Source organism: Coregonus clupeaformis, chromosome 9, assembly GCF_020615455.1.
Source record: "Coregonus clupeaformis isolate EN_2021a chromosome 9, ASM2061545v1, whole genome shotgun sequence".
NCBI classification, from domain to species: Eukaryota; Metazoa; Chordata; class Actinopteri; order Salmoniformes; family Salmonidae; genus Coregonus; species Coregonus clupeaformis.
In genome coordinates this window covers 51,507,492-51,524,363 of record NC_059200.1, presented here as the reverse complement: position 1 = coordinate 51,524,363, position 16,872 = coordinate 51,507,492, and the positions used below count along the sequence as shown (strand labels likewise).

The 16,872-nt window shown below is 42.0% G+C and overlaps 1 protein-coding gene across 2 annotated transcripts; it reads right to left on the bottom strand.

Moving 5' to 3' along the window:
• Nucleotides 1-288: 288 nt before the first annotated feature.
• On the bottom strand, nt 289-16,628 carry LOC121574068 (tetratricopeptide repeat protein 1-like). 2 transcript variants are annotated; one of them, XM_041886640.2, is made up of 9 exons: nt 16,593-16,628; nt 12,482-12,549; nt 9,839-10,400; nt 9,597-9,657; nt 9,398-9,510; nt 8,905-8,941; nt 8,457-8,605; nt 1,516-1,570; nt 289-920 (listed from the first exon to the last, which is right to left on the bottom strand). In XM_041886640.2, exons 3-9 carry the CDS (start codon nt 10,376-10,378, stop codon nt 787-789), a joined length of 1,089 nt encoding a protein of 362 aa, XP_041742574.1. In that variant the 5' UTR covers nt 10,379-10,400; nt 12,482-12,549; nt 16,593-16,628; the 3' UTR covers nt 289-786. The 2 variants fall into 2 exon arrangements, with proteins under 2 accessions (XP_041742574.1, XP_041742575.1); XM_041886641.2 differs by lacking the exon at nt 12,482-12,549 and having other exon boundaries at nt 16,593-16,626.
• Between the last annotated feature and the right edge of the window lie 244 nt (nt 16,629-16,872).

Genomic DNA, 16,872 nt, shown 5'->3' with positions numbered 1-16,872 from the left:
TGAAGAGAGCCACAGTGACTGAATCAGCTGTGGCTCATCTCCCGCTCTCTCTATCTCGTGTACATGTATGCGTTTTGATACAATCTAATAATGTCTTGACTTAACATAGACTGGTGGTTGTGGGAAATCCTGTTTTGTAATTTCTGTATATCTCCTAAAATCAGTAAATCTGCTTTTTGCCTTTGTACTTGTGTGTGTTTTTGTATATTGTACTGAAATTCACCACCTGACACCAATATGCATATCCTCTGAATATTTACGCAAATGAAAAAGGCCTACACAGAGTAGTTAATCTTTTCAACACAATTTAACAACTACACTCTGGCCCTGTACACACTGAGGTACAACTCATTTGACAAAAAGGTGTGATACCACAGATATTCTTGAGAAGCTGTCAAATGTGTTGTACATCAGTATAAACTGAGTGTTTATGGGGCCAATACCACTTTCAATCCTCACATCCTGACCTCAAAGAAGTGGCAAATGAAATAGCTCTATTAAAACAAGGACAACGCTGCAAAGTAACAGTCATTGATAATTGAATGGCTCTACCCTTAGGAAACACAGTTGACTTTTCAGACTGTTAGACAGTACACACTCTCACACACAAATACACACACTATCACATCTTATTTAACCAAGAAAGACTCATTTGTCGTATGGATTTCAAACGGATCCCACTCAGACCTCTGACCCACCAGTGGAGGGTCCTGACTGTCAGTCTCTTAGCTCTGGGGATGGAAGGCCAGCCAGGTGTGATGGCTCTCAGACTGCCTTGTCATGCTGTTATCGGTTGTTATTTGGACTCTGAACAAAGTTGACGGAGTAGGATCCAGTGCCCGAATCCTGGTTCACCTGGAAGTTTGAGGTGGACAGACCAAAAGGCCGTAGGAACATATTGCCCAAGTCCTTCAGCTTGCCTATGGACAAACAGACAGGGAAAGGCTAAATACATGAAGGCTAAATTATGACAAAAATTGTGATGAAAACAATTAAATGAACAATAACACATGAAAACATTTCCATTTAGGTCAGTATTGTCTACTGACAATTGCAAATGAGAGAATACTACAATATACACTTATCTCCGTCCTACTACACAGCCTTAGTACATTAGTACTGAGCAGTTTTTCCCAGCACAGCTCCAAGGCTCTTACTGTAGTAAAATCAATTGGAAATGTTGGTTAAACAGCCTCTCTCCTGCTTTGTGGTCAATTTCAATTCCAAGCATTCAATCTGTTTCACACTTCCAGCCTAGTGAGTAACAGCTGGATCCACACGACCTTATAGGTGACCACGATGGAACAGAACCACCCTAACACTGAACTGGTATGTTGGGGCTACCCTCACCTGCTAACAATTTGATTGAACATATCACAGTGCACCATTCAGTGTTTCTTGCTGATCAGTGAATGCACTTTAGTCTCTAGCCTTTTGAAATGTTTCCCTGGGGGTGCAATCTACACAAAGCAAGAGAAAAGCAGTAGATGAAAAATACAAAAAAAGGTCTCATACCCATCATCTCTTCCTTCAGCTTCTCATTTCGCTCGTGGATCTGTTGTGGAAGCCTCTGTATGGAGGAGAGGGAAAGAGACAGTCAGTCAAGGTGAATGACTAGCCATGTGGCTGGTTACCACTATTCTGTGGCCCATCGTTTCACACACAGAACAGTGCACAGCAGATTTAATTTAGCTTCCTCTGATCTCACAACAACCTTTATTTGTTTGGAATGGAACTTCAAGGATATGGTGCTACTACTTTACCCCGTGGTTGTCTTGACAACATCACTGTGGTGGGACTATTGCATTACACTTGTCCTTAACCCCTGGACTAGAGCTAGTAACCTCAGACGTTGTAGTGGCAGGGAGGTAAACAGGTTTTCCCCACCAATCCATCACAGTAATTTCTCATTATCCACCTCAGGTCAGAAGGACCCCTTTACTCTGCTTTGTAATTACTGGCATATTATATCTAGGGTGCTGGTCTATACAGCATGCCTCCAAGGACATACAGCGCCTTCATAAAGTATTCACACTTTTCCACATTTTGTTGTGTTACAGTCTGATTTTAAAATGGATTAAATTGAGATTTCTTGTCACTGGCCTACAGTGCATTGAGAAAGTATTCAGACCCCTTGACTTTTTCCACATTTTGTTACGTTACAGCCTTATTCTAAAATGGATGCAATAGTTTTTTCCTCCTCATCAATCTACACACAATACCCCATAACAACAAAGCAAAAACAGGTTTTTAAATAAATAACTGAAATATCACATTTACATAAGTATTCAGACCCTTTACTCAGTATTTTGTTGAAGCACCTTTGGCAGCGATTACAGCCTTGAGTCTTGGGTATGACGCTACAAGCTTGGCACACCTGTATTTGGGGAATTTCTCCCATTCTTCTCTGCAGATCCTCTCAAGCTCTGTCAAGTTGGATGTGGAGTGTCGCTGAACAGCTATTTTCAGGTCTCTCCAGAGATATTCGATCAGGTTCAAGTCCGGGCTCTGGCTGGGCCACTCAAGGACATTCAGAGACTTGTCTCAAAGCCATTCCTGCGTTGTCTTGGCTGTGTGCTTAGGGTCGATGTCCTGTTGGAAGGAGAACCCATCGACCCAGTCTGAGGACCTGAGAACGCTGGAGCAGGTTTTCATCAAGGATCTCTCTGTACTTTGTTCCGTTCATCTTTCCCTTGATCCTGACTAGTCTCCCAGTCCCTGCCGCTGAAAAACATCCCCACAGCATGATGCTGCCACCACCATAGGGATGGTACCAGGTTTCCCCCAAACATGACGCTTGGCATTCAGACCAAAGAGTTCAATCTTGGTTTCATCAGACCAGAGAATCTTGTTTCTCATGGTCTGAGAGTCCTTTAGGTGCCTTTTGGCAAACTCCAAGCGGGCTGTCATGTGCCTTTTACTGAGGAGTGGCTTCCGTCTGGCCACTCTACCATAAAGGCCTGATTGGTGGAGTCCTGCAGAGATGGTTGTCCTTCTGGAAGATTATCCCATCTCCACAGAGGAACTCTGGAGATCTGTCAGAGTGACCATCGGTTTCTTGGTCACCTCCCTGACCAAGGCCCTTCTCCCCCGATTGCTCAGTTTAGCGGGCGGCCAGCTCTAGGAAGAGTCTTGGCGGTTTCAAACTTCTTCCATTTAAAAATGATGGAGGCCACAGAAATGTTTTGGTACCCTTCCCCAGATCTGTGCCGACACAATCCTGTCTCGGAGCTCTACGGACAATTCCTTCGACCTCATGGCTTGGTTTTTTCTCTGACATTCACTGTCAACTGTGGGACCTTATATAGACAGGTGTGTGCCTTTCCAAATCATGTCCAATCAATTGAATTTACCGCAGGTGGACTCCAATCAAGTTGTCAAAACATCTCAAGGATGATCAATGGAAACAGGATGCACCTGAGCTCAATTTCGAGTCTCATAGCAAAGGGTCTGAATACTTATGTAAATAAGGTATTTGTTTTAAATTTGTTACAAATTTGCTAACATTTCTAAAAACCTGTTTAGCTTTGTCATATGGGGTATTGTGTGTAGATTGATGAGGAAAAACATTAATTTAATCAATTTTAGAATAAGGCTGTAACGTAATAAAATGTGGAAAAAGTCAAGGGGTCTGAATACTTTCCGAATGCACTGTACACACAATACCCCATAATGTCAAAGTGGAATTATCTATTTCAAATTTTCTACAAATGAATTAATAATGAAAAGCTGAAATGTCTCGAGTCAATAAGTATTCAACCCCTTTGTTATGGCAAGCATAAATAAGTTCAGGAGTAAAAATGTGCTTAACAAGTCACATAATAAATTGCATGGACTCACTCTGTGTGCAATAATAGTGTTTAACCTCTTTTCGCTTAAAATGACATACACAAATCTCAGGACCTGAAGCAAGAATATACATATTCTTGATACCATTTGAAAGGAAACACTTTGAAGTTTGTGGAAATATGAAATTAACGTAGGAGAATATAACCTTAGGATGATAAATCAGAGCAAGATTACTGAATGTCAGTATATTATTTACCTTCAGAGGTGAATGTATCAAACCAGTTGCGGTGATACGTTTTTGTTGTTGTTGTGCACTCTCCTCAAACAATAGCATGGTATTTTTTTCACTGTAATAGCTACTGTAAATTGGACAGTGCAGTTAGATGAACAAGACTTTAAGCTTTCTGCCCATATAAGACATGTCTATGTCCCGGAAAGTTTGCTGTTATTTACAGTCATACTAATCACATTAGTGCACGTTAGCTCAACCGTCCCGTATATGGGACACCAATCCCGTAGAGGTTAACAAGATTTTTGAATGACTACCTCATCTCTGTACCCCACACATACAATTATCTATAAGGTCCCTCAGTCGAGCAGTGAATTTCAAACACAGATTCAACCACAAATACCAGGGAGGTTTTCCAATGCCTTGCAAAGAAGGGCACCTAATGGTAGATTTAAAAAAAGAACCAAAAAAAGAAGCATACATTGAATATCCCTTTGAGCATGGTGAAGTTATTAATTACACTTTGGATGGTGTATCAATACACCCAAAGATACAGGCGTCCTTCCTAACTCAGTTGCCGGAGAGGAAGGAACCGCTCAGGGATTTCACCATGAGGCCAATGGTGACTTTAAAACAGTCACCGAATTTAATGGCTATGATGGGAGATAACTGAGGGTGGATCAACAACATTGTAGTTACTTCACAATACTAACCTAATTGACAGAGTTAAAAGGAACCCTGCAGAATACACATATTCCAAAACATGTATCCTGTTTGCAACAAGACACTAAATAATATAATAATATGCCATTTAGCAGACGCTTTTATCCAAAGCGACTTACGTATGGGTGGTCCCGGGGATCGAACCCACTACCCTGGCGTTACAAGCGCCATGCTCTACCAATTGAGCTACAGAGGACCACACCACTAAAGTAATATTGCAAAAAATGTGGCAAAGCAATTTAACTTTTTGTCCTGAATACAAAAAATCTACGGAATGGAGCTAAACAGAGGCTAAATCCTAGAGGAAAATCTGGTTCAGTCTGCTTTCCACCAGACATTGGGAGATGAATTCACATTTCAGCAGGACAATAGCCTAAAACACAAGGCCAAATCTACACTGGAGTTGCTTACCATGAAGACAGTAAATGTTCCTGAGTGGTAGTTACAGTTTTTATTTAAATCTACTTGAAAATCTATGGCAAGACCTGAAAATGGCTGTCTAGCAATGATCAACAACCAATTTGACAGAGCTTGAAGAATTTTGAAAAGAATAATGGGCAAATGTTGCACAATCCAGGTGTGGAAAGCTTATAGACTTACCCAGAAAGACTCACAGCTGTAATCGCTGCCAAAGGTGCTTCTACAAAGTATTCTCAGGGGTGTGAATACTTATGTAAATGATATATTTCTGTATTTCATTTTCAATAAATTTGAAAATGTTAAGAAAATGTCTAAAAACAATTCACTGTCATTATGGGGTATTGTGTGTAGATTGGCAGATAAAAAAATATATTTAATCAATTTTTAATTCATGCTGTAACAAAACAACATGTGGAATAAGTCAAGGCTCTGTAACTGAAGGCTCTGTAACTGCTCTCATCTCGCATTATCCATTCTAGACCAAACAAAGGAAATGTGGAGCTGTTGGGAGGAATGGAGTTGATTCTCTGGTACGTGTGTGTGTATGTGTTGGGGCCGGGGGAGATAGACTAGACAGAGTATTTTGAGACCATTTAGTGTCTGCCGGTGTATTTTCATATGAAAGGAAGCAAAGCCTAAGTAACTGCACTATACTCCTTCCTCTCCGCATTTTATCAGTCTTCTCCTTGCCTCGATCTACTCTTCTATTTCAGGCCAGGCCAAGATGGGCCGACCGCGTTCCAAATGGCACCTAATTCCCTATAACGTGCACTATATTGTGCCCTACTTTGTAGAGCTGGGCGATATGGTCAAAAATGCATATTGCGATAAATTGCCTGAATTGATGCGAAAACGATAAATAGAACGATACGTTTACAACATTAACGTCGTGCACCACAGTTCTTTTTATTATTATATTTGAAACTACTACTACTACTAGTTTGATGGTTGTAGCCAACAATTGTCCCATTAACAACTACCCATATTAGCAAACGTACAGTGGGGGAAAAAAGTATTTAGTCAGCCACCAATTGTGCAAGTTCTCCCACTTAAAAAGATGAGAGAGGCCTGTAATTTTCATCATAGGTACACGTCAACTATGACAGACAAATAGAGAATTTATTTTCCAGAAAAACAAATTGTAGGATTTTTTATGAATTTATTTGCAAATTATGGTGGAAAATAAGTATTTGGTCACCTACAAACAAGCTAGATTTCTGGCTCTCACAGACCTGTAACTTCTTCTTTAAGAGGCTCCTCTGTCCTCCACTCGTTACCTGTATTAATGGCACCTGTTTGAACTTGTTATCAGTATAAAAGACACCTGTCCACAGCCTCAAACAGTCACACTCCAAACTCCACTATGTCCAAGACCAAAGAGCTGTCAAAGGACACCAGAAACAAAATTGTAGACCTGCACCAGGCTGGGAAGACTGAATCTGCAATAGGTAAGCAGCTTGGTTTGAAGAAATCAACTGTGAGAGCAATTATTAGGAAATGGAAGACATACAAGACCACTGATAATCTCCCTCGATCTGGGGCTCCACGCTAGATCTCACCCCATGGGATCAAAATGATCACAAGAACGGTGAGCAAAAATCCCAGAACCACACGGGGGGACCTAGTGAATGACCTGCAGAGAGCTGGGACCAAAGTAACAAAGCCTACCATCAGTAACACACTACGCCGCCAGGGACTCAAATCCTGCAGTGCCAGACGTGTCCCCCTGCTTAAGCCAGTACATGTCCAGGCCCGTCTGAAGTTTGCTAGAGATCATTTGGATGATCCAGAAGAGGATTGGGAGAATGTCATATGGTCAGATGAAACCAAAATAGAACATTTTGGTAAAAACTCAACTTGTCGTGTTTGGAGGACAAAGAATGCTGAGTTGCATCCAAAGAACACCATACCTACTGTGAAGCATGGGGGTGGAAACATCATGCTTTGGGGCTGTTTTTCTGCAAAGGGACCAGGACGACTGATCCGTGTAAAGGAAAGAATGAATGGGGCCATGTATCGTGAGATTTTGAGTGAAAATCTCCTTCCATCAGCAAGGACATTGAAGATGAAACGTGGCTGGGTCTTTCAGCATGACAATGATCCCAAACACACCGCCCGGGCAACGAAGGAGTGGCTTTGTAAGAAGCATTTCAAGGTCCTGGAGTGGCCTAGCCAGTCTCCAGATCTCAACCCCATAGAAAATCTTTGGAGGGAGTTGAAAGTCCGTGTTGCCCAGCGACAGCCCCAAAACATCACTGCTCTAGAGGAGATCTGCATGGAGGAATGGGCCAAAATACCAGCAACAGTGTGTGAAAACCTTGTGAAGACTTACAGAAAACGTTTGACCTGTGTCATTGCCAACAAAGGGTATATAACAAAGTGTTGAGAAACTTTTGTTATTGACCAAATACTTATTTTCCACCATAATTTGCAAATAAATTCATTAAAAATCCTACAATGTGATTTTCTGGATTTTTTTCCCTCATTTTGTCTTTCATAGTTGACGTGTACCTATGATGAAAATTACAGCCCTCTCTCATCTTTTTAAGTGGGAGAACTTGCACAATTGGTGGCTGACTAAATACTTTTTTCTCCCACTGTATTTCATTTCAAAAATGCACATTTCTCTAGTATAGGCTATTTATCGTAATGAACGATATCAGCAAAATGCCTGCGATTAGTAGTCCCCGCTCTACTACTTAGTGCACTATATATGTAATAAGGGTGCCATTTGGGATGCAAGTGCTGTGAGCTTGTGTTGTGTAAGCCGCCCCCTCATGGCTACATTGGTAAGAGCTGCTGCTTGGCTCCTGTTGTTATGCATGGCCTCATTCAGAACAAATAAGAACCCTTCTTTCCCCTTGACACAGATACAGCCAACTCCAACTACAGCACAGACAGCCTCATTGAATGGAAAGATGAGAAACACTTCTTTGTCCAAGCCATTTCAGTTTGCCTCACATCAATATTGCATGTTAAACAGTAATGCATGTTTTATTTGATTAACTTGAACCCTAGCTATTGAACGAGCAAGATCAATGAAATTGTCGGATAACTGGGCCTCATATAAAAATCTGGATTATTATGGTTCTTGTTTTTTCATCCAAGGCAACCCTAACAACATTCATTCAATGTTGGTAAGCAAGAAGAAAATGCAAAAACCAACCCTGCTACTATACTCTCCAATTGTTAAAAGTGAACTATGTGCATCTACTGAATAGTGACTGTTAAATGCAAGCTTTTTCTGTTCTGCTAAATCTTATCTTTGAGTTAAATGTCCGTTTTTGCCACTAACCATGCAGGCCTCTCTGGCTGCTGGCAGGTTTGGGTCTTTCTCCAGAGCAGCCTTGTAGTCTTCCAAAGCCTCATCCAGCTTGTCTGTTTTCTCATAGAGCTCTGCCCTCCGCAGGATCGCCCGCATGTAGTTTGGGTTCAACTCTATGGCTGGAGGTGAAGAAACAAGAAAACAATTGTTCAGAGTGCTAGTTATGTAGCAATGGGTATGAATATTCAAAATGTCATTCACCCAAATCTGCACCCGGTGTTGGTGATTTTGATAATAGCAACTGCAATTTACCGGATACACCTGGTTTGGGTGAACAGAAAATATGTAGAAACATGGGGTGTTCTGGAGTAGGCAGTGTGTTCACTAGAATACACTGGGAAAGTAGGACATCAGGTCCCAGACAGTTCAATCATCTGGCATGGTGGAATTACAATACATACAGATTTAACAGTCTCACCTTTTGTGCAGTCAGCGATGGCTTTCTCATTCTTATCCTATTGGGGGAGGGGGAAGGTTTTATTCAAACTCAGTCTGCATTTTGTTGTATATTTGTTTGGGTGGAAAAGTTATGAGATGATATCATCAACTCCAAATGACCTGTTGATGTCTTGACACATAGGACTAGAATGAATCAGGCAAGAGCATAGTTCCAATTCAAACCTGTAGTTACAGTAGAGTACCACTAGGTGTCACAAGAGCTCTGTGTCTCCACAATCTCTAAACTGTGCACCTGACTTTGCAATAGTAGAAGAGAATTGACTTGATACAATTATGTCATAAAAGGTAGACCTTATGTTATAATTTATATAGGCAGCCGTCAGAATATATTTTGACAAAACAAACTGAAATGTAGGAAACCTCAGGAGGGTTATAACAATCAACTAGATAAACTCAAGATAGGTCCTCAGAATTCCCCACTTGGTTAAGTTTATTGTTACAACCACTCTTACCAGGTGCAGGCGGGCAGCAGCACGGTTAGAGAAGAGAATAGCCCTCTCCTTGCTGTAACACACAGGGCACACTCCCAAAGCTGCCGTGTAAGACTCCTCTGCCTCAGTGTGCTCTAGGAAGATAAAGGGTCAGTCAATTCCTATTTGACAGGTTTCCTCCAACAGCCATCCTACAGCAGTTTAGCCTACAGCAGCCTACCTCCACTCTTGAACTGACTGTTCCCCTTGTCCTTTAGTGTCATACTCCCCTCTCTGCGGCTCTATGGCACAAAGGAAACAAACAAACACAAAAGACGGGGAGCTTTTGTAATGTCAACCTACGAACCACCAAATTATGGTTGAAAGTTGAAAAAAAAAAGCATCTTGCATTTTGGTGAGTTATTATTATTATAACAGAAACATGTTGTAGGAAACGAATGTTTAGACTAGGATAACATTCACCTCCTTTTCTTCCTCTGTCAGGTCTTTCTCCACTTCTCTCAGATACTCCTCATCAAACTCAGGAGCTGTGTTCTCTTCTCCTTTCAGTTCAGTATCAGAATCTCCCCCTTCAACTGCCACACTCTTGTCCTCTTCAGTGCACTCATCCCAACTCTCTTTCTCCTCCTCATCCATCCCTTCACCTCTCTCCCCCTCTTCATCTCCCAATATTGTAGTTCTCACCCCTGACAACTCAGCTTCTTCTCCTAACTCTGCATTGATGTGTTCTTTGTTCAATCTGACTCTCTCTTTCCTGTCTCCCTCTGCTCCCTGGCATAATGGTGGGTCTTCTGAACAGTCAGTCTTCCTTTCCTTGTCTGCTCCATCCAGAGACTCCTCACAGTCAAAAAAGGCATCGTCCTCCTGCTCAGTACCCCTGTGGGCTGCTGTGCTTTGGCTGTCTGGACATTCATGATGTTCGGATACTCTCATAGCCTTGGTCAGAGAGTTGGTCATCCTGTCAAGGAGCACCTCGGACTCCTTTTCTGCTGTGGAATCCATACAATTTTCTCCCTGTACAAAACTTCACATAAGAAGAAGGTGTTGTAGTCAGTTCTACATTCTGTCAATTTAACCTGCATCTCAGTTTAATCTCAGGATAGACTATGTCACAGTGCACTGAGATACCAGTGACCAGAGATAAGATAATTCACATAGCTAGCTGGATCAGTGGTCTCGAGCGCTCAATCTCAGCTAGCAGGGTGATTCTCATTACAACAGTTTTAAAATGTCTGTAGCAAATTGAGTTTCAAAACCATGATGCATCTGCAAAAATCAACTATCATTCTGAGGACTAAGATGTTTATTTTTTGGGAAAGTGTCTTATTTTAAATACACTGCTCAAAAAAATTAAGGGAACACTTAAACAACACAATTTAACTCCAAGTCAATCACACTTCTGTGAAATCAAACTGTCCACTTAGGAAGCAACACTGATTGACAATAAATTTCACATGCTGTTGTGCAAATGGAATAGACAACAGGTGGAAATTATAGGCAATTAGCAAGACACCCCCAATAAAGGACTGTTTTGCAGGTGGTGACCACAGACCACTTCTCAGTTCCTATGCTTCCTGGCTGATGTTTTGGTCACCTTTGAATGCTGGCGGTGCTTTCACTCTAGTGGTAGCATGAGACGGAGTCTACAACCCACACAAGTGGCTCAGGTAGTGCAGCTCATCCAGGATGGCACATCAATGCGAGCTGTGGCAAGAAGGTTTGCTGTGTCTGTCAGCGTAGTGTCCAGAGCATGGAGGCGCTACCAGGAGACAGGCCAGTACATCAGGAGACGTGGAGGAGGCCGTAGGAGGGCAACAACCCAGCAGCAGGACTGCTACCTCCGCCTTTGTGCAAGGAGGAGCAGGAGGAGCACTGCCAGAGCCCTGCAAAATGACCTCCAGCAGGCCACAAATGTGCATGTGTCTGCTCAAACGGTCAGAAACAGACTCCATGAGGGTGGTATGAAGGCCCGACGTCCACAGGTGGGGGTTGTGCTTACAGCCCAACACCGTGCAGGACGTTTGGCATTTGCCAGAGAACACCAAGATTGGCAAATTCACCACTGGCGCCCTGTGCTCTTCACAGATAAAAGCAGGTTCACACTGAGCACGTGACAGACGTGACAGAGTCTGGAGACGCCGTTGAGAACGTTCTGCTGCCTGCAACATCCTCCAGCATGACCGGTTTGGCGGTGGGTCAGTCATGGTGTGGGGTGGCATTTCTTTGGGGGGCCGCACAGCCCTCCATGTGCTCGCCAGAGGTAGCCTGACTGCCATTAGGTACCGAGATGAGATCCTCAGACCCCTTGTGAGACCATATGCTGGTGCGGTTGGCCCTGGGTTCCTCCTAATGCAAGACAATGCTAGACCTCATGTGGCTGGAGTGTGTCAGCAGTTCCTGCAAGAGGAAGGCATTGATGCTATGGACTGGCCCGCCCGTTCCCCAGACCTGAATCTAATTGAGCACATCTGGGACATCATGTCTCGCTCCATCCACCAACGCCACGTTGCACCACAGACTGTCCAGGAGTTGGTGGATGCTTTAGTCCAGGTCTGGGAGAAGATCCCTCAGGAGACCATCCGCCACCTCATCAGGAGCATGCCCAGGCGTTGTAGGGAGGTCATACAGGCACGTGGAGGCCACACACACTACTGAGCCTCATTTTGACTTGTTTTAAGGACATTACATCAAAGTTGGATCAGCCTGTAGTGTGGTTTTCCACTTTAAATTTTGAGGATGACTCCAAATCCAGACCTCCATGGGTTGATACATTTGATTTCCATTGATAATTTTTGTGTGATTTTGTTGTCAGCACATTCAACTATGTAAAGAAAAAAGTATTTAATAAGATTATTTCATTCATTCAGATCTAGGATGTGTTATTTTAGTGTTCCCTTTATTTTTTTGAGCAGTGTACATTAACATTTAACAGATTTTTTTTAAATTGTCACCCCACAATCTCATTACCGAAATGAGTCCGGACTAAATTCTCGGGTCCTTTTATGCAATTTTTTATTTAGAAAAACCTAACTTATTTGAATAAAACAAAATACAGAGTGTACAAAGCATTAGGAACACCTGCTCTTTCCATGACATAGCTTTCACCTGGTCAGTCTATGATCCCGTCAGTGTATATGAAGGTGTTGGATTGTAGCTTGAAATATGTTCAGAACCTAACAAAGGGGAGGAGACAGGTTAAAGAAAGACGTTTAAGCCTTGAGACAATTGAGACATGGATTGTGTTTGTGTGCCATTCACAGGGTGAATGAGCAAGACAAAAAATATAAGTGCCTTTGAACGGGGTACGGTAGTAGGTGCCATGCACACCGGTTTGTGTCAAGAACTGCAACACTAATGGGTTTTTCACGCTCAACAGTTTCCCATGTTTATCATGAATGGTCCACCACCCAAAGGACAGTCAGCCAACTTGACAAAACTGTTGGAAGCATTGGAGTCAACATGGGCCAGCATCACTGTGGAACGCTTGACACCTTTTAGAGTCCATGACCTGACAAATTGAGGCTGTTCTGAGGGCAAAAAGGGGTGCAACTCAATATTAGGAGTTGAGGCTATTATAGCAGCAAAGGGGGGACCAACTGCATATTAATGCCCATGATTTTGGAATGAGATGATCGACAAGCAGGTGTCCACATACTTTTGGTCATGTAGTGTATTTATTTTCAAGGACCATCAACTTGTAATAGTACCTATTATGCAATTGTTTCTAGTCGCCACCAGATGGCAGGATATTGCCACAACCTCAAAAAAACAACAACTACCTTACAAGTTGTTTCAAGACTTATTTACTACATACACTATACATATACATGACCAAAGATATGTGGATACCTGCTCCTGGAACATCTCATTCCAAAATCATGGGCATTAATATGGAGTTGGTCCCCCCTTTGCTGCTATAACAGTCTCCACTCTTCTGGGAAGGCTTTCCACTAGATGTTGGAACATTGCTGCGGGGACTTGCTTCCATTCAGCCACAAGAGCAATAGTGAGGTCGGGCACCGATGTTGGGCGATTAGACCTGGCTCGCAGACGGCGTTCCAATTTATCCCAAAGGTGTTCGATGGGGTTGAGGTCAGGGCTCTGTGCAGGCCAGTCAACTTCTTCCACACCGATAATTTCTGTATGGACCTCGCTTTGTTCACGGGGGCATTGTCATGCTGAAATAGGAAAGGGCCTTCCCCAAACTGTTGCTACAAAGTTGGAAGCACAGAATCGTCTAGAATGTCATTGTATGCTGTAGCTTTAAGACTTCCCTTCACTGGAACTAAGGGGCCTAGCCCGAACCATGAAAAACAACCCCTGACCATTATTCCTCCTGCACCAAACTTTACAGTTGGCACTATGCATTGGGGCAGTGAGCGTTGCCTGGCATCCGCCAAACCCAGATTCGTCCATCGGACTGCCAGATGGTGAAGCGTGATTCATCACTCCAGAGAACGCGTTTCCACTGCTCCAGAGTCCAATGGCGGCGAGCTTTACACCACTCCAGCCAACACTTGACATTGCGCATGGTGATCTTAGGCTTGTGTGCGGCTGCTCGGCCATGGAAACCCATTTCATGAAGCTTCCGACAAACAGTTATTGTGCTGACGTTGCTTCCAGAGGCAGTTTGGAACTCGGTAGTGAGTGGTGCAACCGAGGACAGACGATTTTTAGGAGCTACGTGCTTCAGCACTCGGCGGTCCTGTTCTGTGAGCTTGTGTGGCCTACCACTTTGCGGCTGAGCCGTTGTTGCTCCTAGAAGTTTCCACTTCACAATAACAGCACTTACAGTTGACCAGGGCAGCTCTAGCAGGGCAGAAATTTGACAAACTGACTTGTTGGAAAGGTGGCATCCTATGACGGTGCCATGTTGAAAGTCACTGAGCTCTTCAGTAAGGCCATTCTACTGCCAATGTTTGTCTATGGGGATTGCATGGCTGTGTGCTCGATTTTATACATCTGTTAGCAACGGGTGTGGCTGAAATAGCCGAATCCACTAATTTGAAGGGGTGTCCACATATATATATATAGTGTATATGAGTGGTAAATCAGTACTGATGATGTTGTAATTTGAGCAGTGATGAGCAGAGTTTTAGGACATACTGGTGAACACACATTTCCCATTCACATTCCTACACAATTTTTGAATGTAGAAAATGCTCTGTTATTCAATTAAATAAAAATGTTTCTCCATGAAGTAATCCAACAATGTGTACTCCGCCATCTTGTCTTTTTAAAATCTTCCCATTGATTGAGAGGCAAGTGTCATCATGACATGCGGCACTTTGGGGTGGACACCTACCTGTCTCAATCAATAAGAGAACATTTGAAATAGACAAGATGGCGGCGTACACATTATTGGATTACTTCATGGAGAAACATTTTTATTTAATTGAATAACAGAGCATTTTCTACATTCAAACACACCCCCTGCAACTACACAGTGAAGTTTAGAAGACGCGCTTGTCTTCCAAGTCAGGAATTGAGGAAGTATCGCCAAGTAAAGGTTGGTCGAACATTCTCTGTGCTATGCTTTACACTACCTACTGTGTAAAGCCTGTATGGAAGCATTCATATACAGTGCCTTCAGGAAGTATTCACACCCCTTGACTTTTTCCACATTTTGTTGTGTTACAGCCTGAATTTAAAATTGATTGCATTTAGAATTTTTTTTGTCACTGGCCTCACACAATACACCATAATGTCAATGTGGATTTATGTTTTTCAAAATGTTTTACAAATTAATTAAAAATGAAAAGCTGAACTGTATTGAGTCAATAAGCATTCAACTTCTTTTATGGCAAGCCTAAATACGTTCAGGAGTAAAAATGTGCTTAACAAGTCACATAATATGTTACATGCACTCACTGTGTGCAATAATAGTGTTTAATATGATTTTTGAATGACTACCTCATCTATGTACCCCACACAAACAATTATTTGTAAGGTCCCTCAGTCGAGCAGTGAATTTCAAACACAGATTCAACCACAAAGCACCTATTGGTAGATGGGTCAAAATAATAATAAGTAGACATTGAATATCCCTTTGAGCATGGTGAAGTTATTAATTACACTTTTGATGTTGTATCAATACACCCAGTCACTACAAAGATAAAGGCGTCCTTCCTAACTCAGTTGCTGGAGTTAGTTATTTTCAAGCATAGTGGTGGCTGCATCATGTTATGGGTACGCTTGTAATCATTAAGGACTGGGGAGTTTTTCAGGATAAAAATTAATAAATAAATAAAAGGAATGGAGCTAAGCACAGGCAAAATCCTAAAGGAAAACCTGGTTCAGTCTGCTTTCCAACAGACACTGGGAGATTAATTTACCTTTCAGCAGTACAATAACCTAAAACACAAGGCCAAATCTACACTGGAGTTGCTTACCAAGAAGACAGTGAATGTTCCTGAGTGGCCAAGTTACAGTTGTGACTTAAATTTACTTGAGAATCTATGGCAAGACCTGAAAATGGTTGTCTAGCAATGATCAACAACCAATTTGACAGAGCTTGAAGAATTTTGAAAAGAATAATGGGCAAATGTTGCACAATCCAGGTGTGTAAAGCTCTTAGACTTAGCCAGAAAGACAAACAGCTGTAATCACTGCCAAAGGTGATTCTACAAAGTATTGACTCAGGGGTGTGAATACTTACGTCTGCTAAATAACTAAAATGTAAATGTGATATTTCTGTATTTCATTTTCAATAAATTTCTAAAAACATTACTTTGTCATTATGGGGTATTGTGTGTAGATGGGTGAGAAACGAATGTAATTAATTTTTAATTCTGTCTGTAACACAACAAATGTGGAATAAGTCAAGGGGCACTGTATCCCTGCCGTTTAAGCCTCTTGTTGTCAGCGCGCTCTCTAACACGAATGTAAAGGCATGGACACTCTTTAACTTCTAGCTACAAAACTGTTAACATAATATTAGTATTATGTTTGCTTATCTGGCAGCAAAAAACATTTTTACTTCAGCGATAAAGCTAACGTTAGCTTGCTAGCTAGTCACCTAAGTAATGCTAGCTAGCATAATGCTAGCTAACAGTTACAGACCCAAATTATACACATTGTGACATATTAATTATGTATTCTATATATATTTCAATACTTGAAGCTAAATTACTTCTACCCCAACGTAAACATATATTCAAAAAATTGTTCGGTAAGGAGTATAATATTGCATATTTACGATTTAGTACATTCCTACCTCTACTCACGATGACGTTTCCTCTGTAAACAGCGCTTCCGCTTGCTTATCCAATCACATAAGGGTTACGACCCCGAGGAACTCTGGGAGATGTAGTCATTAAGGAAACACTTGGCTTTTTTTATTTTTTATTTATTTAACCTTTATTTAACCAGGTAAGCCAGTTGCGAACAAGTTCTCATTTACAACTGCGACCTGGCCAAGATAAAGCAAAGCAGTGCGATAAAAAAAAACAACACAGAGTTACATATGGGGTAAACAAAACATAAAGTCAAAAATA